This window comes from Lepisosteus platostomus, chromosome 9 (assembly GCF_059453375.1).
Source record: "Lepisosteus platostomus isolate fLepPlt1 chromosome 9, fLepPlt1.hap1, whole genome shotgun sequence".
Classification (NCBI taxonomy): Eukaryota; Metazoa; Chordata; class Actinopteri; order Semionotiformes; family Lepisosteidae; genus Lepisosteus; species Lepisosteus platostomus.
The window spans coordinates 16,618,616-16,640,716 of NC_142619.1; the positions used below are offsets into that span (position 1 = coordinate 16,618,616).

Consider the following 22,101-nt stretch of genomic DNA (forward strand, 5'->3'; position numbering starts at 1 on the left):
CAGTTGCCCATCCAAAGGCTTGTCCGGATAATAGTGTGATAACGAAAGCAATCTTCTCCTAATGTATAGGATAATCAGCAGGTGAGCCAGGAAAATAAATAAGGAGTGCACCCTGGTGGATTCCAACAGACAAAGAAGTTCAAATGACAACAATTAAACAGAGTCCTCAACTGATGTCTAAGAAAGGCCAAAGTCCAGAGCCAGCTCAGTAATCCAGGAAGACAAAAATAAAACACAATCTGCAACCAAAGTCTTGAAAACAGGCCAACGACCAAAACCAGGTAAGCAATCCAAGGCGGAAGAAACAAAACACCAGGAGCAAAGGAAAAAAAAACAAGGATAATCCAAGAACGTTCATGGTAATAATAAACAAGAAAAAAAAGAAATAAGTTAACTAGAGAAGGAATCAGGACAGGAAGAAAATTAGAAGTAGGGAAAACAACTTATGAAGTCAGGACCTACAGTAGAGTTCAACACAGAGGAAAACAATACTGAACACTGCAAGATCTGAGAGAGAGGCCTGAGTGGGGAGGCATGGAGGCCTAAGTACAGTACATTCATCCATTATTAATTTGTATTAATCAGGGATTGGCTACAGACAATGGGTTAGGGTTAGGGTTTGGTTTGGGATCAGTTTGGGGTTGGGTTAGGGTTTGGGTTTGCAGGGATAAGCAGCAGGGCTGGAACAGCAACCAGGGCTTAAGGTGCCCTCTGGCAGTGAGATCTGAACTGTAATGGCCATCATGGAATATTTTATTTATAGTCACATAGATTGGGAAAAAATAGTAGGGATGTCAACAGGTGAAACTGAAATGGTACACATGGATAAGAACTCTCTCCTTACACATTGGCAACTAATTTTGTCTGTTCAAATAATTCAGATAGAATAAGGAAAGGAGAGGTGAGAGAGCAATTATGTAAGTAAAAATATGATTATAATATAGAATGTGTTGAAGTATAGTTTGTGCACGTAGGGTCCAAAACAAATATTTGAAATTTCGGAAAAATCGACTATGAAGGTGTGAGATAGAGTTTAGCAGAAGTAAAATGTGGGTACAGTAGAGAAAACAGTGAATGGGTGGCAACAGATTAAAAGCAAAGAAAGATATAGAAAAGAATCCCATGAGAAGGTTATAATAGTAACAACAATAATAAAATATAATTAAAATATAATAAAAGGGTATCATAATAAAATTATTTTAAGTTATATTATTAATAGTAGTACATATTATTAATCTAGCATAAACATATAAGACAAAATGGCTCAGAAAGAGTAACTGGACATTATTAGATAATGAAAGGGAAATGGCTAATACTTTAATGTATATTAATATTGATTTTTGTATCTGTTGTGAAAAAGCATTCATTTTTAATTCATGCAAAGCAAACCTGTGCAGAGTGTGCACTTTGTGGAAATGATTCAATTTTTTAGTATCCCATAATTCACATCTGGTTGTTTTCAGAGGTAAATTCTGGTCAGTCTATGCCTTGTTTCTGCGGTCTACTGTCCTAATGCATGGAAGCACAGTGGTTAGCATTGCTGCCTCACAGCGTGGGTTCAGTTTCGTACCTTTAAAGCTATCTGCGTGGAGTTTGTGTTAGTTCTTGTGTTCAGTGGGTTAATTGGGTTTCCACGGTCCAAAGACACACAGTTTAGTTAATTGGATACTGGGAAAAGTGGCCCTGGTGTGAATGTGTGTGTTTCTGTTTGTATATGCCCTACGATTGTTTGGCATCCCATCCAGGGTGTATCATATCTTCTGCCCATTACTTGCCAGGATAGACTCTGGCTCTCCTGTGACCCTGTATTTGATGAAGTGATAAGAAAATGGATGAATTAATTTTGACATTATTTTTTATTAAGGTCTTAATGCTTTGAAATGATATCTTTGGTTTCTTCAATTACTATTAGGACTGTTTATGGCAAGGGGGAGAAGGGGGAGAACTGATCAACTAAAGAAGAGCCGACAATTTCTCTTGGAAAAAACATTCTTTCATTTATTCAATGAAGAATACACTGAGCAAACATACCCAATTCTATCCCACAACACTTAGAGATGAACTTGAAATTCCACTAAGACTTAATGAGGTGATGAAAGCAGCCATGTACATGAACAGCAAAGCAGTAGATGGCAATGGAATTGCTACTGAAATGTTTAAGCATAGTGAACAGGAACACTACATCTCCATGGTCTCTTTATACAGATCTGGAATGAAGAGTTAATCTCAAATAACATAAAAAATACCAAGGTAACATATCATCAAGAAAGGTGACAGACACACCGGTGGAAATTATCTCTCATTTGGCCTTTGTGGGTAAAATCATTGCATTACTTCTCCTGAACTAAAACAATTCTCATGTTGAAAAGCTTCTTCCAGAAATCCTGTGTGGATTCAGACACTTAAAAGACATGGTCAACATCAATTTTTACTGCCAGTCACAGGAAAAATGCTGGGAACAGCACCAAAACCTCTACTTAGCATTCTTTGACTTTTAAAAATGCTTGACTGAATTGTGAGGCATTCTGGAAGATTTTCCAGAAAGATTTCTCTAAAAAGTTGTCAGCTAACTTGCCTGCTTTATCATGATATGCATTACTGCATACAGTAATGCTCAGTAATGAATCTATTCTCTCTTTGAATCTATTATCATCTGGCATCTTCAAAGCTATTATCCCTTGGAAGTTTGGACATCAAAAGGGTCATCACCACAACCCTACATTTAATATTTCTGAGTGCCATGCATGATTTGATTACAGACATGCTACCATCAGTAGTTCAGGTGGCTTACTAAATAGACAGGAAATTCTTTAATTTCTAATGATTGTGGTCCTATACTGAAACCTTATAGTATACTCCAGTATATTAATGATGCAGCAGTATGTGCCGTCAGACAAGGCTCATCAGTGTGGCTCTTCAGACAAAGTCATGTTGACAGTATATTTCCTGAGGAAACACATATGGGAAGATTAGACTTAAGCTTCAGAGGACACAAGTTCTCCGTCAGTAAGATGAAAATGCACTTGCCTTGGCACCATGTACTGAGATTCATGATGAGAGTCTGGAGAATGGAGAGTACTTTCCATACCTTAAGAGTTGTCTTTCACTGAAGGCTGAAGTTCAGGCTGAATTCCAACATCACCTAAAATCTGCAAATACAGCCTTTGTCTGACTGAGGTTCTACTGTACAGTCAACATTCCCCCCTTACCTCCGTACAGGGCTGAAGCATGGATAAAATTCAGAACATATTTAACAGGACTGAAGCAAATCAGCAACATATGAGTAAGATTCTGTCAGCGTAGACACAGAAAGTGCACTAGAGGAGGCCAAACTAGGAATTTAAAAAATATGGTAAAAGCAAACAGGAAGAAATGCAAAATTGATTCAACTCTTGGGACATTATGACTCTTGACCAACCTTGTTGGAGGAATATCTGGGATTTTTAATGACCACAGAGAGTCAGGACCTCGGTTTTATGTCTCATCCGAAGGACGGCACCTATTTTACAGTATAGTGTCCCCGTCACTATACTGGGGCATTAGGACCCACATGGATCGCAGGGTGAGCACCCCCTTTGCAGTTACAATTACAGTTACAGTATGTGAGATTAAATACTGGTTTTGAATGATAGTCACGTACTTAACAAATTAATGCTGTTTCCACTGATAGATTAGGGAGACACTTAATTTAGGTCTGTAATGGAAACCTTAATGTCAAAACATGAATAGACCACAGAAGAAGAAAAGCATACTTCTGGGATTCATCCTGCATATTGCACATTATTGCTTCACTTTGGAAATGAACAAGAGCAATGAACAAGAAAACAAGTCACTGTTTGGAGCTAGATAAATAATATTTTCTTGTTTTGTCCTATTTTTCTTTGAAGTTGTGAATTGGTGAAACTCTGATTGTGTTTCTTACTTCAGATTTGAAATAAAGAACCACTTGTTTCACATATTGTGAGGAGCAATATTTTGGCATTCATTGAACAGCACAGAGCCAAAAGTAGAAGCGTAATTGTTTAATTATGGCTCCTGGTAATTTTTGACATATTTTCTCAATATACAAGCCAAGAGTGACAGAATGTAAAATGCTATAGATAAAGTAATCAGATACTGAGATATGAGATACTGTATGAGGGCAGATGGCCATGAGAAAAGAAAGCATATCTTTATACAAGAGGTTGTGTGAGTCCAAAACAATTAACCTAGCCATGGTATTGAATACATCACTTCCTCATCCTAGCACCTTATTTTAAGAAATGACTGGATGAGAAACTCAGGTCAACACACTAGTATTAACCAAACAAGGTCGAATTGTGGAACAGTCAGCACAGCCAATGACCAGCCACAAGTGAGTAACTCTGACTTTTGTAAATAGGAGATAATTTTGCATTTTTGATTTAAACTGAAATAATAGCAACAAGAAGCAGACTGTTCATTGTTATTTTTTAGATTAGTTGTAAAGCCAGTGCCCTCTTTAATTTAAAATAAAAAAGAGTACCATTTGGGTGTCAATGAATTCAATGTTATTTTGTTAGCCTAATGAAAATCCTGTGCTGCCTGATTTATGACTATGTCTGCCTTAATTGTGGCCTTCTACATTCCCCTTTCAACAGCCCGATATTTTAACTTTGACATTTTTTCTATTGAGTAATCTAAAAACTGGGACTAGGAATAGTGTAGCTATTTCAACTTTGACTATTTCAATAAAAAATCATTTTCTACATTTTTAAAACTATTGACCTTTAGTAAGAATTTTGCATCTTTTAATACCTAATAACACTTTATTGATCTGTTAGAATTTCAAATGACTTGATTTTCGTTTAAGAGATACAAAGCTATTAAAGTACCAAGTCTCAGTTAGTGATCTTTTGTTTAATAGGCATTTAAGGGCAATACTACTACTTTTTGATTGTGAATTAAGTTAATTGAAATGTTTGTTACCAGCGACACATAACAGTGATACAAAACAATGGCTATAAGGAGTGCACCCTGTGTGGATTCCAACAGACAAAGATGTTATGAATGAATGAATTTGAGAATTGTATGGTATTTGAAGGAGGAAGAATAATTTATTTGACTTACTCAATTCAGCAGAGTGCACTCCTTAAGAAGTTAAGATTATTGCCAATTTGTGCAAACAAAGTAGAAATCCTCTATTTTAATACTGTGTCAGCTGTTCAATAAGGGATAAACCCTGTAGAACGAAACAAAGCTTATTCAACAACAAATTGCACTCTCTTAAGAAAAGTCACTGAGAAAAGTCAATTTTTTTTCTGCTTGTGTACACCCCCTTCCCTAACCCAGCTCTTGGGACTTGGTACATGTATCTGTAGTGAAATTTCCATCTGCAGCCACTCATGCATTTGCTCCAGTATGTGTGTGATGTAACCATTATCAAGGGATGTAGAGTCAAATCAGCATCTTTTATCACATGTAGGCTCTTCTGCCTCAGCTGTTCCCTACCAAACAAAAAATATCAAATGGTACAGAATGGCAACACCTTTGTCTGTGTCTTCTTTATACTATAATATGTGAAATATATAGGTCTGGGGGTTGCTTAAATCTAAATTGCACTGGCATTATGGAAGATGTAATTTGCTTTGCAGTGGTCTAAGGTCCAGTAGCCCTGCACATTAAAAAACTCATAGCTCTCATATTTTTTTATTATACAACATTATTTTGTTACTTTTCACCACAATTCAATGTCTAATTCTTAGCTCTCTGCAATGTTTGTTTCATATATGAGAAATTATGTTGCCAGTTGTCATGTACTCAACTCTATATATCTAGTTCTACATTGTTATTTGAGAAGCAATTTGGACACTGTTCAAAAATAACCTATAAAAAACAATGCTCTTGAGAATGTTAAATAGATACAGTATATACAGTATACTATATGTGTATTTTTTAAAATGCTTAATGTTCCTAAAATCACTTTTATTGGTATATTGTCATTGGGTTTATAGATACATTTCTAGCATTTTTAACTGCTGGGCACAAAATGAAAGGTGCAGCAAAACATATTAATAATATAACTTTATGATTAACATGCCAGTGCTTTTTCAAAAGTCTGTCTTTGCTCCTTTCTTGGTGGATTAACAAAATACATTTTGAATTGAAAGTCCTGCTGCATGATTTTGGAAAAAGCTTACAAATATTTTTTGAAAGAGCAGATCGCTGCATGGTATTTTACTATTAAGCCCTTAAGACATAAACCTAAAAATATAAATTCAGCTTGATATCACTTTGTATTTTTAAAATTGTATGAATAATTATACTTGGAGTTCCAAGACTGATACTGAATATAATTATGGAATTAACTGATGAACCTTAGAAACATTCCTTTATTCCATAATTACAGCATATACATCCATTTGATTCAAGATCCAAGATTTTGATGAACTGTAGTCTAATAATGATTTGCTGCTGTTTCAAAAGGCTGACCTCTTAGTATAGCATCAATATAAATGCATAATAAATGTAAAAAATGTTTTTAAAACAATTTGCTGAACCTTGAAATATTTTCACAACAAATTATCTTCCTTACCTAACCAAATAGCTAAGTAATTCTAAAATGTAATCTAGCTTTAAAAAAGAGTCTGGGAAGCCAGTTTCAGACACCCACAACTCTTTATGTAAAAAATACATTTCTAAGTCTCCTTCTTAAATGAACTTTTAGTTTCCAATTGTGGGTCAATGTCCTTGTTGAGTTTGAAAGAATTTATTGGGTGCACATGATATATACTGTACTAGTTTTATATATATATAATACACTTAGGCTATAAAGCTATAATATCCTTTTTCTGGTCTGCTAACCTAAACTGAAAAAAACTTTCTAAACAAAGTCTTTCTAACATATTGTAAACTTTAAGCACATATGTCCTGAATTTTCAATATGGAGAGTGTATTTTAATACTCCCAGTATTGATGAGTTTTTTAATCTTTCAATTAACCTGGCAAGGGGCTGGAGAATAGCTGAAAAGCCCAATCCAACAAGTTTTATAGGTTCAGAAATTAATTAATCAAGAGGTGGAATATCTTACCTGAGATCATGAGATGATCATGAATAAACATGAGATCTGTTAAACAATTTAGTGACAATTTTAAATGAAAATCTGTCTTCAGGGACCAAAGTTGATTTAACTGAAAAAAAGACCTGCTTGATTGATCAATACAAGTGTATCTAATCTTGAAATAAATATTTGATTTAGCGGCTTTTCACTGAACAACTTCCATCAGCCTTATTGGGTGTTCATGCAGAGTTCTCAAGTGACACTTTCACTAATTCCAGACAGAACCCGTTTAACTCGGAGATTAGCAACAGTTAAAGTTGTGATTTGTCATTTCTGTCTTCTCTCCTGGTCTAGGACTAAATGCTCCGAGAATACTATTTTCAACTATATGGAGACGTGTGTGGTGTACAATAATCGCTACTACAGTATTTACAATGTCTCTGATAAAAGACTTGATCGTTAATAATGATATAAAACAACCTAAGACAGTGGTTGCTCTGCCTTTCAAAGATAAGTACGTTTTGTAATATAAGCAACGAAAACGTTTAAGCCTTAAATGATTAATTACACAATTAAAGTTGGATGGAATATAAATATAATTTGTAATATTAAAAAAACACGCTTGGGCGTGCTGACATCACACAACCCACTCTGACTCCTCCTTCAGCCCCCTCTTCCACAAATCTCTCGCATCAGTACCATTCCTCGTATCCTCACAGCAAAGACGAGGGCAAAAGGTACCCCAGCGCTTCGTGCAAACAGCAGAGAGACGGAAGAGGGGAGCATCATCAATCTACTCTCAGCAAAAGGCATAAAATATTTGAAAAGGGAAAAAAAAACTGAAACAAGTAAAACAGGCGATTTAAATCAGGTATGGAGAGCCTGTTAGATAATCCTATGAAAGCCGTCCTATATCTGAAAGAACTAACCACCATTGTGCAAAACCAACAGAGTCTGATTCAGACGCAAAGGCAGCGGATAGACGAGCTCGAGAGGAAGGTGGAGGAACTGATCGGCGAGAATCGGCAGCTGAAGGACCATCACCAACCCCATCACTACCACCACCATCATCATCACCTTTCCCCTCGTAGCACCAGCCCGCAGCCTCCCGTGTTACTGCACCAGCACCCGGGGAATAAAGCAGGAGCCCACTCCGGTCAGCCTCAGCTACAGCAGATTCAGTCTTTACCGGCACAGACTCAACATCCCCCTCCACCTCCGCCGCCGCCACATCAGCAGCAGCAGCTGCAACTGGTGCCCGCTTCGCCTCCGTCCCCTAAACCGGGACAGTCGAGCCCAGACCCAGCGGAGGAGAGGAGAAGCCCGTGCTGCAAGTCTCTCGTCCCACAGACACCCACAACACTCTGCAGGGCTGTGGGAATCGCAAGGAAACCGGAGTGAGTTGATTTTATACCCTACGAAATTAACATTTTGTTGTATATGTCGTTCCTTGATCGGAATGGTAATTTTGTTTTGTTTTGACGCCTACTTTAATGTTTGCTTATTTAGTGCGTAAAAACAATGGAGAGTTATTATCATTATTACTACGACGACGGGGTAGTGTCGTTAATAACATAATGATTTTTTTTGGTTTTCTCTTTCACTTGTGTCAAAGCAAACCCCGACATATGTGGTTGTAGCTCACGCGAAATGATTCATGCTCTTCCCGATAGCATTCATATAACATTTTTCTTTATCAAGTTGAAGTGCTTGTTCCTTAGGGATAGCATTAATTATTCCTGAATTAATGTTATCAGGTTGAAAAGCAAAATCATAAAATAGCTTCGATACCGACAGAGCTTTGAAAAATTGCTTTAAAGACGCAGTTAAGTCCACGAATCAAATTATCAAAGGTGTGTTAGAGAAAGTATTGTCCATTAATCCTGAAGTCACAACTTTAAACTTAAAACAAAAGATGATAAAAAATGACATAATTTGTGTTCAAAGAACAGTGTTTTATGTCAGAACAGTCAAATCCAATGACAACGTAGGACTTCATAGGTACGTTTCTGACAGCTTTAGAATCAACGTCGTACGTTTTGTTCATTGTAATTGTAGTTAAAACCTACTTTTATCGCTTGTGTAAATTAGTGTAATAATAGGAGTATTTTCCCTAACAAGGTTCACCATACTATGTGAATTCCGTATACACACCCTCTGATAGATAAACCATTAAAAAGGAAAAATAATTTGTTTTAAGGAAGCTTCCTTTCCAGAATGCTCTGTATAGTTTTTATTCTAATACAGTAAGTAGAAGTATCAAGACATTACAGAAAACAGCATATATATCCATATACTAAGTGTTATCTTTGTAATTAATATGTATGGAATGTATTAGCTTTACAAACTAAAGGTAATTCTTGTATGGGGATACATATGTTTAAAACAGTAGTAAAAGACTAATGCTTGATGAATCCAAAGGTTTACTAAAAAGACAATTTATGACTCATAACTATACAATACTACCTATTTCTTAGCTTATAGCAGTTTTGTATGATGTACTGTATAAATGCGAAGAAAGAGCATCATTCTTTGAGTTTTCATACAGGGTTTCAGTTTTTCAAGGCATGACTAAGATTGCTGTTACGTTGTTTTCAGTCACAGTGAAGATATTGCATCAAAGGGAAAACTGCTCTTTGAAATTACTTTTAATTACTCGCTTCTTTATTTTTCTGTTGTGTAAAAACTTGTGCTTGCTGATATTTGTTTTTTGAGAGACTGAATAACTGTAGATCACATACAGTAGTAAAGTATGAACTGACAAAAAAACAACAAACAATGTAGGAATCCCAATAAGAAACTTGCTGGAGGTTAGTGCGGAACAAGACAGGATAGTCCATTAAAGGGTACTTTTATGTTAATATTGATATTTTCTGTTCTAAAAATGTGTCACGCCCTCTGCAGCCAGAGGGCGCTCCTTCTCTGTCCTGTCCCTAGTTTCCGGTCTGCTGTCCTTCCTGTCCCTCTTTTTCCCTTGGGCTATATATTTCCGGGTCTTGCACTCTGTCCTCGCTCAGCATTGACGTTCGGATGTCCTGAGACCCGCCTAGCACCAGGGCGCCCCACGTCTGCTCCCTGAGGGCATAGGTTTCTATACGGCATTCCTGAACTCTTTGCACTAATGAGCCCAGGCCTTTTTCCCGTCTCGCCGCTACGCATATGGGTCTTCTTCTGCTCTCCTGCTCCACACGGTTAGTCCCTTTGGACGTCCGTGACAAAATGTTTGTACTGTATTTATAGTTAAAACATGTCTGTTGATTGTAATACATTGCACAGTCCTTTTTCGTATTATAATTTGATCATGCCTTTATAGCCTTTACTGTGACTTTTGCTGTGAATTTCTGAGAGGTGGTGTAAGCTTGAGACTTCTTCTTTTTGGGAGGGTAGGTGTCCATTTTCCCAAATTCAAAAGATGATGTTCTCTCACAATCAAGTAAATCCCTGCTAGATCATTCTAGGCCTTTTCAAAATCTCAATACCTCTTCAAATAATACAACAATAGTATATTGTTCTGCAGCTGCCTCATACTATGATGTAGCTGTGGATTTCTGTGAGATTGTGTGGATATATGTTAGAATTGCTTTATATTCCCATTGTCTATGGTTAACATTAAGTAATGCTTTTCCAAATTTTTAAAATGTTGTATATTTTCTGTTGCAGTTATGGTTCTTATTTTTACAATATAACATGTACTGTAAAAAGTAGTACCTCCTTCATAAATAGCATTGGTAGTAATGCAGGCAAAATATGTAAGAAATAATTGTACCAAAAATGGCCCCTTAAACTGTGGATGACTTATTGATATTTCCCTGGGAGAGAAACCCCGCTTTATTGTATAGCCTTGGAGTAGTAAACATTTAATCAGTGAATAAAAGTGTTGGCGCCTGCTGATGAATGCTAGATATTGATTGGCAGTTTGTTGTATGCTTGCGGTTTTCAAAGACAACAAACTGACAAAGAGTCAGTGGCTGCGTGGAGAGACTGGTATTATTTTTGGCATTATGTGGAGTCATATGTGTACTGCAGCAAGACGTAGAGCAGTGGTAACAACTCTGGACTCCGCAACAGAAGGAGGAACAGAGGGTCATGGGTCTAACACCCAGGTGAGACTGTTGTCATATCCTTGCATTGGGTAGCTCTTTGTTTCCCTAGTAAGCACACTGATGTATAAATGAGTATATATGAGTCTCCAGGTTTTCATTGTAAATGAGAATATGTTCTTGATTGACTAACATAGTGAAATCAAGTAATACAAAACATCAACAACAAAAACATTATTAAGAAATAGATTATTTTTCCACCCTATGTGTTAGTCCCATAGAGGCTATGCAGCATGTAATAGGGTAAGTAACAAAACCATTTGTGTTTATAGGGGACGAAGATGAGAGAGACGCTCCTCTCATGTGACCAGCTAATGGTCAAATCGCTCTTCTCCTTACTGTGTCTAGATGGAGGTCAGATACTGGTGTTGCAAATGTCATTCTGAAATCCAGTTCATTTAAAATATGAGGTATTACAAGGGCTTTTTTAGTGGTGCCACACTTTACTCATGTGAGCTATGACACAAATAAACCCTCAACATTTTCTGGCACAGATATTATACAGTACATTTTTTTGTTTTGGAAAATATTAATGGTGAATTAAAATGATAACAGCTTTTAGTAGTATAGCCAGCTTCAAAATACCCCATAAATACAGTACTGGCAGTACTGCAGTACTTTTGCAGACAAAACAATTATAAATTTGTGGAGAATTAGACTGTCCAATGTACTGTATCATAATTTCCACTGCAGGTTTCATAAGCAATCACATTTCATCTTATATACTGCCACTATAGTAATCGCATACATAGTTGTCTTTACTTTCAGATACTCTATGAGCTACAGGGATTACAGTGGTTTTGAAGATCAAAATATCTTCCAGTATGGGCAACAGTTTTCAGTTAATACTGTACTGTATGTTGAAGGAGCTTTCCGTGGTGCTGAATCTTTCTGTAAGCATTTTGTTAGGTCAGGAGTAACAAATGAAGGAGAAGCTGCCACAAACAATGAAGACAAAAGGTATTATGATGTAAATTTACTGAAAGTCCTACAAGAGGAAAGTAATTTCATTTAAAATCTGGATGATGTGAAATGCCATTTTTAAGTTCTTCTAATAATTTTTTAAGTATATGATAAACAATGGTTCACAGAAATGCATGAAGAACAACATGATTTGTTGTAATATTATAGGTAATCTAATTTTGTAATATTAATATTATAAGTAATATTATATAGTAATATTCCAAGTATTGTAAGTAGTTTTGTTACCTGCCTTCTTGTTTTTACAATTCATTTGTTTTATTTTGTAAAATAAAGTTTATATTTGGAATACATAATAGCTGGTCATTATTGTATGCTAGTACTGTATATACTGTAAAATAGTTAGTGAGCAAAGCACAATTTGAATTGTGTGTGCATAGTAAACAAATTGTTAAATTTAAATGATATCACTATGAGTTTTTCTCCTGCTCTGGTGGTTTGTGACTAGATCATCACTTTTTAAACAATGTGATAACAACTAAATTATGAAGTGTTTTTTAATTTCAGAAGTGGCAGAATGTCAAAAGACAGAGCTCATTAACAATACAATTTTGCTAGATTTCCCTTCGTTTTGCCATCATTAATGTGTATATGTTACTTAGTCATACAATTTAGACAGGATTGTTTTAAAGGGATTTAGAATTCACAAATAATTTTCCCTCCATTTACATTTGGGTAGTTGAGTTCAAGTATATTTTTTATTCAAACCAACATACTGTAACAACAGCTCCACTGGAGAGGGAGAAGGGAAGATGACATGTTCATCCTTACACATATTTTGAATCACTTAGTCAGCTGTCTTTGCTTTAATCCTGTAATGATAAAAAAGGGCATTAGTACCAACTAGTGGCCAGTCAAAGCTCTAACTGATATGATACCGTCCCATCAAATCACTGTTCTGGTTGGTGCACAAGATCTACCAGCTGTCTCCAGCCTGCCAGACCCCATCAAACTGTGTGTAGCCATATAACCGTGTCAAATATCCTTGAAATAGCCACTTAAATTACACTTCTAAGATTCCTCCATATCTGTTAATGTATGCTTCTCCAAGAACCTTTGCAATATTATTACAATACTCCAGATTTAGATTTTTAGAGTGGCTGAGACATGAAAAATCCTGACACACCATTCAGTGCAGCTGGATCTGATGCATTTTTAAAAGATTTTGTCATAAGTAGATTGGCAATGTTTAAGATTTAAGACAGTCAACAAATTATAGTAGGTGAGCTTAAATACTAATAAAAGATAAGAACCTTTTTCACAGTTTGCCATTTTTAATGTTGCACAATTTTTTCGCTGACAATGTTATTTGCAATCAGTGTTGGTACATTAAAGCACCATTCAAGCCCCAAATTAGTAATATTACTCTTAATTTTCTGCAAAGGCTGGTGGTGTGAAGTAACTTCTATAAAATATTGGTTTGCAAAGTCCAGTTTTTTTAAATGCAGGGGAATTAGTGATAAAAATGCTGTGAAAGTCATGATCTTGTTTTCTGTGGGGGCTGCTTGACGTCAATGTTAGACACGAATGCCACAAGCAGCCTTTCGAAATGCCAGTGCACTTGACATCATGCAAAGCAATGCAGGGAGAGAAAACACTGTGATGCATATGTCATGAAAGTATCTTGCAGTACAGAAAAGCTTTACAAAATATCTACCTGATATACTACAGTATATTACTTTAATGTCTGAAGATGAATATATCCAAACAAGGGCATATCTATTTTCCGATGCCCCTGCTGATTATGGTTCATATAATCTGCATAATAATACGGTTGCCACTCTTTCAGACTCCATAAGTCTTGTTTATTATGAATGTCATACTCTAATATTTATTCTGAATGCAGAGCCTTCTGTAAAAACAAAGTTTGAAGTTTGAAGTTGAATGAATTAACAAAGTATATCTTTGCAAGCATGCTACCTTCTCTTACAGTATGTGCTGTCGGAATGGAAAACTAGAATTTGTCAACAAAATTGTGTGTTAGTTAAAACGCCAAAAATCAGAACCGAGAATACGCCTAATAATGAAATACTTTACATCAAAAAATGATTTCCTAGCACAAGGCTTTATTCATAAAGGGTTAATGTTATTATTGATAATGGGGCTTTAGTGAACACATTCTGTTGTCGTGTCTAAAGTAATGGTAGCCTCAAACTCAGATCATTATTAGCAAGAAAATACAGTATATCTCAATATTAAGTTAAAAAATATCCTGTCCTCCAAAATTATAAAACATACAATACAATGGTATGATCAACATGTAGCCAGATCCAAAAGCTGAACAAGACTGGTACTGGTCAGCCCTGGGAACCCCTAATAGTTGCCAGTTTACTATTATAAGTGCTGTTAGTGTATCAGTAGGTGGCACTCTTCTCTTTGGAGCAATTTTTTCTAACCAGTGCCCCAGGATGATAACTGAGAACATTGTGTTATAGGAGGTGTAGTCCTTAGGATGAGATGTTAAACTGAGGACTTGATTACTTGGTCATTAAAGATCCTGTATCTTACTGTTCGTAAGAGAAGAGATGTTGACTCTGTTTAGTCTTTCTCAATTCTATTTATGTTTTATCAAAACCCCTTAATATAAATGATGAAGCAGTTTCTGATTTCTCACTGAATCTTCTGTATGATGGAGCTGTAGACACATAATGTTTTCCATACATCACAGAGGCATGTGTCGCACCTCAGTGCTGGATGTACTGGATCACTTCCTACATGTGAAGTGATAAGGGAATGTTTGGGATGAAAAAACATTCTACATATTCAAACATCCATCCATTTTCCAAACCATTTTATAGGGGTAGCCAAAGCCTCTCCAGGCAAGCAACTGGTGCAAGACAGAATATACCCTGGACGAGACGTCAGTCCATCACAGGGCACACACAGACACAATGGACTGTGGGTAGAAACCAGAGCACCTGGAGGAGTCTCGTGCATATCTCAGCAATTGTTATAATTCTAAAAAAGACACAAATATTTCCCTATTACAGTGCTGTGTTTTGCTGTAAAGACTACTACTTTTGTCATTTTTAAAACAGATATGTACTCTTTATATATTGCCATATTTCCATTATTTTATAAACATCCCAGGGGCAGCCACCCTCACGATGCAGGATGGAAGTTGGCAGACTCAGTTTTAGACTGTATGGTTTTACATAATTTTCCATTAATAATTGAACTTGAGTGCCCGGAAATGCCACTTCCTACAGTATGCCTCTTTATCATGCTTTGTATTATTTCTTGTCACGATTATAGTCCCCCCTCCTTAAGGGTGCTCCAGCCCTTTCACTTTAGACTTCATTCTGTGCACCTGATCCCTTTTACCCAGCCCACCTTAAAAGCCAGGCGCTGACGCTCATCCTGGCTCTGCATCTGGTTTCCGCACCGTGCGAGTCCGGGACCTGGAAGCGCCTGGTCCCGTTAAGGTTTTAACCTCTGTTCCTGTTCCTAGTCCGCCGGTTCCGACCCGGCTCGTGTTTTTAATTCCGTGTTTGGATGGATCACCTGGCTATGGACTTATTCTTGTGTATTTGGATTCCCTCAATGGATTACTTTTGGATTGTTTGCCTCGGCCACACCTCCCCCGTGCACCAGCGCACTTTGGACACGCCCCCCTGCTTCAGCCCCGTATTCCTGCATGACGTTTTCCTAGTGTTTCCCCACTTCTTCGGATTGTGTCGTCCGCATAGGGTCCGGAAAGAACTGTTCGTTACGTTTCTTTTGCGTTGTTGCTAGATATATTCTATATTAAACACCTACTGAGCAGTACTTAGCATTTATATATTCTTTGGCTCTATTTGGATCTATGAATATTAGTAACTAAGCTTTTTTTCGCTGTATTTATTTATATGAAGAAACGTTGTAGAATATTGCAGGGAACTTCAGAATTTCATTGTTAATTGGAAACATATAATGTTTCTGCTGTAATGGATACATTTATTGAGCCCTCTTTAAGGGGGAGGGATGCCGCAAAAAGCACCCAGGCCCTCAACTGTAGCAGCCCAACCATGTCATTTCTGTTTTCGCTATAGAATAAAAAACTATTTTTTCACATATTCAATTCATTTTATTTATATATAGCGCCTTTCAGAACAAGGTTGCCCCAAGGCATGATATGATATGAGCCTTTGACCAGAATATCAATCAGAGGTTTGTGAGACTTGATATTTCTTCTAGTTCTTCTTGATGGGTCTGTGGTCTTCATTCAGCTTGTGCTGGCAGGCTGCTCCCTTTTATCAAAGTTGGCTGTGGGGTGCTTAGAGATTTTTTACAGAGCTTGAGGCCACCTATTTTCTTTCAGATTCATACACAATGTTTACAGCATTCCTTTGACTTTATCCCTGCATTTGATATCTCTGTATCCCTTGACACATAATCCTTAGGCGTTTACACAGCCTCTCAGGGGATTCACCTCACTTTAAAGCTTACATCACCTCTTGACTGCTGTACTTAATTGACCCTTGCAGTGTGCCATGACGTTTTCTTGTTTCATCCTGCACAGACCAGTTCTAGGAGCCCAGATAAGGGAATTGCCAGAAATGAAAGTACAAGATGAACTGCATACATGATGAGTTTCTCACTTGGTGGCGTAGCTACAACCCCATGGCCGTTGCTATTTTGATCACTGTAAGAACTTTCAACAAAAAAACCCTCATACAGGGTATTTATGACTATATGGTATAAGCAACATGCACTAGAGCCATATGTCAAAAGGGCATGTATCCCTTTATTGTGTCTGACCTGTTTGTTAATTTCTCCACATTCATTATTCACCAAATAAAGCAAATAATAATTAAATTATACAACACAATCAACCTACCAAATAAATTAATTTAATCATGCTATTGTGCTATGTAAGTCAATATTTATCATTTGACTATTGATTGAATAATGGCATCTAATTATTAATTAAATTAACATTTGGCAGTTCTATTGGTGGTTCTGTCCATTGGTTCCATAGCTCTCTAAAGAGGGGTCAAATTTGACTTTCCAAGATCAAAGAGCTCCATTTGTGAGGCATGTAGTAGGACAGTAGAGGCACTCACCTGGAGCTGAGCTCTATGGCCTAAACCCAGTTAATGACACCTGTGACCTGTGGTGGAACTGTTTATTACATACTGTACTTAACAAAAATAATTACCCATTTCAACTGTTTAAAAGAAAGACAAAATTATATTAATTTTTTAAAATAGTAAATACATGAGGGTGAAATCCTGATATCATTCTTTGAACTGTGTCTTTAATATGTTATAAAGGATTAAAAGCCACTGGAAGCAAATTACTAATCTTCATAAACAAATGCGGTAATATCTGAGCATTATTTTCAGTGAAGTCTTCATACATGTGTGTGCTCAGCTTCTGACTTTAAATTGTGTTTTTGTTTGATGTTTAAATGCTAGTAGATATTCAATCATTTGATTAATGGCACTTTTACTTATTATTTTGCTATTTTTACTGGTCATTGTACACATTTCCCATTAACTGGAGTCCAGAGAAACCTTCAATGGTAAGAGTAAATAATCAGATGAGAAATGAATATTCATGTGCAGTATTAAGGTCTACCAGTTCAGTTCAGGAAGCCTAGATCTCACTATTCCTCTTTCATAGGGATTTCTCTCTGAAGCCTCAGCAACAGCCCACACCACATCCATTGAAGGTGATTATTGGTGGGTTTTCCATTGAACATCAGTGTTTTCATTTGCAGATGACTGACTAAATGGACTAAACTTGGTAATTGGAATTTGACTTAATACACTGTACATTTATTTTGCAGCATTTCTGTTGTGAAAATTTATTATGGGGACAAATCGTTTGAGCTCTGTGGTCTTATACATTAATTTGGCACAGCGATACTCTTAAAATATAGTTATTTTTCATCTTTCATGCTGCTAAAGTTTAATTATGAAGTTACAGAAGTTATCTTTGGCTTTATTAGCCAAGTGTGTGAGTCACCTGTTTCATTACCTTCCTGCTTCTGATCAACAGTAGCTTAATTAAAACTGTGGGGAAGGAGTGTGGGTTATATTTCAGTGAATACAACTCCCGAAGCAGAATTATTCTTAACAATAATGATAATAATACTGTATATCATGAATAATACAAATGGTAGAAATGTAATGGTGGAGGATGGATGAAACAATGGATGAAAAAAAAGGATGAAGTGACCATATTATTTATATACTGTAGACATATAAACCACATTATTTTTTACTATTATATCAATGCTTTACTTTGCATTTGCAGAAATGACTTCAAAAAATAATAATTGTCAAAAAAAGCTGCCTCTTCCAGCATAGCTACACATGTCTGATTTCTTGTTTCTTTCTTGGTTAGTGTGTATTGTTACCATTTGTTAATAATAGTGTCTCAGCCAAGAATCAAGATAGTAAAACACTACAAGAACATACACATCTGGATTTAAAAAAAATATGATTTTACTAACTCTACCTATCTTTTAACCTATCTTTAATTCTATACATTGACACAAATTAACATTTTATGTTATATCATGTTATTGTTGCTGTAATATTCTTTAAAGTTTAGGAGAGGTACAGTACAGGAATATGCTAAAGAATTATAAACAATTTATGTTCTTCTTTTATTCAGAAGTATTGTGTAATAAAAGTGTTTTTAAGTGTATTATTCAGTTGTCTTGATATTTATTGTAATTGATTATAGAATAAGTGGAATTAGTAGAATTAGTTTAGAATTTAATAAATATACTATTAGTACTTTCACTTATTTGAAACCTAAAATGTCAATATAAGCTTAATATAAGTCTTAATGTAAATATAATATTAAATATAATAAATAAATATAATATAATTATTATAATAAAATGCTTAATATAAGTCTTAATAATACACAAGGTTAACCTGATCAAACAAATGACACACTGTATGATAATCTTTTTTGGATAAAAAACAACATTTATTTATCCTCATAAACTGCAACATTCAATATTCATGTGTGTCAAACTGTGTGAACATTTAGATTCAGTAACTGCTGGCACCCCATTGAGTAGGAATGACTAAAACTAAAAGTTTCCTCTAACCATCTGATTTGAGTAATTTGTGGAATTTTGGCCCATTCTTCCCGACAGAACTCCTTCAACATTTGAGGGCTGCTTTGCATGGACAGCTTGCTTTAGGTCCTGCCACAACATTTAGATGGGCTTAACTGTAGGTCCAGACCTTGGCTAGGCCATTGCAAAACAAGGAATTTATTCTCTTGCAGCCATTATTTTGTATATATACTTGTATGTTTAGGGTCCAAAAGACCGACTTTTGGTTCAGCTCGAGGTTACAGATGAATGGCCTGACAATCTGCTCTAAAATGTTCTTATACAGCACAGAATTCATGGTTGTATCAATGATGGCTGCCCTTCCAGGTCCTTAAGCAGGAACAGCAGCCTGAAATTATCACACACCCACCAAAATGCTTAACAGTTGGAATCTGGTTCTTCTGTTTAAAAGAAGTGTTTTGTTTTTGTCAAACATTCTTTTCTCATTGAGATCATAGAGTTCTATCTTGGACTTGTCTGTCCAGAGAATATTGTTCCCGAAGCCTTTGGGATCCAAGTGTTGTGCTCTTTGGCAAATTTCAGTTAGACAAACAGGGTTCTTTTTGGGGAGCAGGTTTTTTTTTCTTGCTGTCCGTCCATGAACACCATTCTTATACAGTCATTTTCTGAAAACTGAGTCATAAACAGTCACTACCTCTTTGGTGTGAGTTCTTTGGATGTAACTGCGGGGTTCTTTCTAACTTGTTGGATGATTTTCCAGGTTGTTCTTGGGGAGAGGGTAGGATGGTATCCTGGGTAAAGTGACTGTGGCCTTAAACTTTCTCTATTTGTAGTCTTAACATAGTTTCAGAGGAAAAGGTTAAACTATTGATTAATTTTTGGATTTATGATAATCTTTTTTTATCATTTATCATGATTCTTTATCATTTCTACACTTCTCTTAAAGAGCCAGTATTTTTTTAAAATTTGTTGGATACCCTCCTGCACAGGGGCATATGGCTGGTTAGACTGTCCCACTTGACCATCACCGTCATCACATGGTAGAGTCCCAAATCTTTAGAAATGGTTCTGTTATCCTTTCTGGACTGATGAGCATCAATAACTCTTTTTAGAGATTTCCATAGATCATTTCCATTGTTTCCATACAGCTGTATGGTGAAACCCAAACTCACAATGCTTCTGACTTTATATAAGGTGAGGTCTTCCAGACCAAGCCCCCAAGAACTACATAATTATTTCAGTACTTGATTTTAATTATTCCCGTAACTGAGCTCATGAAACTAGGGATTCACTTACTTTTCAACATTCCTTGTATTTTAATTAGTCATTGTTTGTTTAACTCATCATTTTGTTTCATGTGGGATGGAATTGGTTACTATAAACCCTACCAGATATTTGGATAAAAACTATTTTCAGTCAACAAGACTATCATAATAAAACTGAAATTTCCACATTTATCTTGGGGTTCACTAACATATTTTTAAATTTTTATCTCAGCACTGTATTTTTGACAGCTACCATTCTACAACATGACTAGTTTGTATATATCTATATATTTCTAGGTTGTGTTTTAATTGATAGGTATGTTTAGATGATTTAGAAGGCATATTGTGCTCTTTAACCCCACTAATGTTGCTTTTGTGTCTTTGGTTCTAAGTGGGTTAGCATGTGTGTAACATTTAAGATTTCTCACGGAGTCTGAATGCTTCTTGGTTTATGAGAGCAAGCATGGGCATTTTCTTTTCAGAAAATGTGTTAGTGTCTGAGTGTTTCTGTGCATCATAGGCACTCTTTATCAGTGCCTATGCAGTCTTTATTTATTTCTTAGTGTTACTGTATGTAATGCTATGTGTGTTGTATTTTCCCGACAGTATGCATTCTTCTGTATGTGTCTACATATGACCCGTTCATTATTTAGATGTGCTAACTTTATCTCAAGGCAGAGATCTTAGGTTGCTTCTTTAATCAGAGTGCACATCTGGCTTTTAAGGTGAACTGAAAGGGGGCTGGAGCAGGGAGCAGATGCGGGAGATGAGTAAAAAACAAGGAAGAGTGTCCTTAAGAGGAGGGGTTTATGAACGTGACAGGGTTTCTCAAAAAACAGTCAGTTAAAGTAGAGGTTTCTGTGATGTTTGATAAGCAACTGATGTTGGCTCTGTAGGTGCACAATTATTGATGATGTTTGTGCCGTATCTTTAGAGAATATTCCAATGGATTAAATGTATTCAGTTACACTGTTTTATATTGAGTATAAATCTTTAATTTATTATTTCCAGCATTTTGTATACCATATCAACTTTACTATAATCCTTCATGGTTCAAGTTCAGGAACAATTTTGGGTACCAATTTTATTCTTGAGGCCCTGTACAGTACATGCCTGTGAACAAAATGTCCTGCCCGCCTTTACTTTCATGCTGTGATGATTCCCATTTACATAATATGCTTTTTTGGTTTCTAGGCATAGACACAGAATTCTCTGAAATATTGTCATTATTCAGTTCCTGAATGCATTTTACTTTTTCATAATCGAATTTGTAATGGATGCTATGCATTTAGACTTCTGTTCTTGATTGCTATATTGATAAGAACACCTATCTAAAAGAACATTTCGTACACACTTTGCACAGGCATTTATATAAATGCCACTCATGGAATTTTTTGAAGACTTTTAGGTTTCATGTTTAAGAATGCTGCAGTTTTAATATTATAAGCTATCAAGTACAGCACATGAATGATAAATGGCAGAAAGCTCCATGAAATAGTTACAATTTCTGCTGTTATTCAGCAGTACCTGTCAGTCAACTTCATCATCTCTGACACCTGCAAAAATATGAGGAAGCCAAATTATTGCTTTGCCACCATCTGTTGTTTCTATTGACATTTAATAAGTCCCGATGTCTTAAAGTATTACCTTAACTATTAAGGTAATTACTACTGACGTCAGAAAAAGGTGATGGGAAATTAAAAAAGCTTTCA

At 36.0% G+C, this 22,101-nt stretch overlaps 1 protein-coding gene across 2 annotated transcripts in view; it reads left to right on the forward strand.

The window, feature by feature from the left end:
* The first annotated feature begins 7,711 nt into the window (after window positions 1-7,711).
* The window catches only part of iqsec3b (IQ motif and Sec7 domain ArfGEF 3b), a 239,637-nt gene continuing 225,247 nt past the window's right edge, over window positions 7,712-22,101 (forward strand). For both annotated transcript variants that reach the window (XM_088646983.1, XM_088646984.1), the window contains exon 1: window positions 7,712-8,416. In XM_088646983.1, coding sequence (XP_088503109.1) covers window positions 7,893-8,416 — 524 coding nt within the window. In that variant the 5' untranslated portion in view covers window positions 7,712-7,892. The remainder of the gene's footprint in view (window positions 8,417-22,101) is intronic.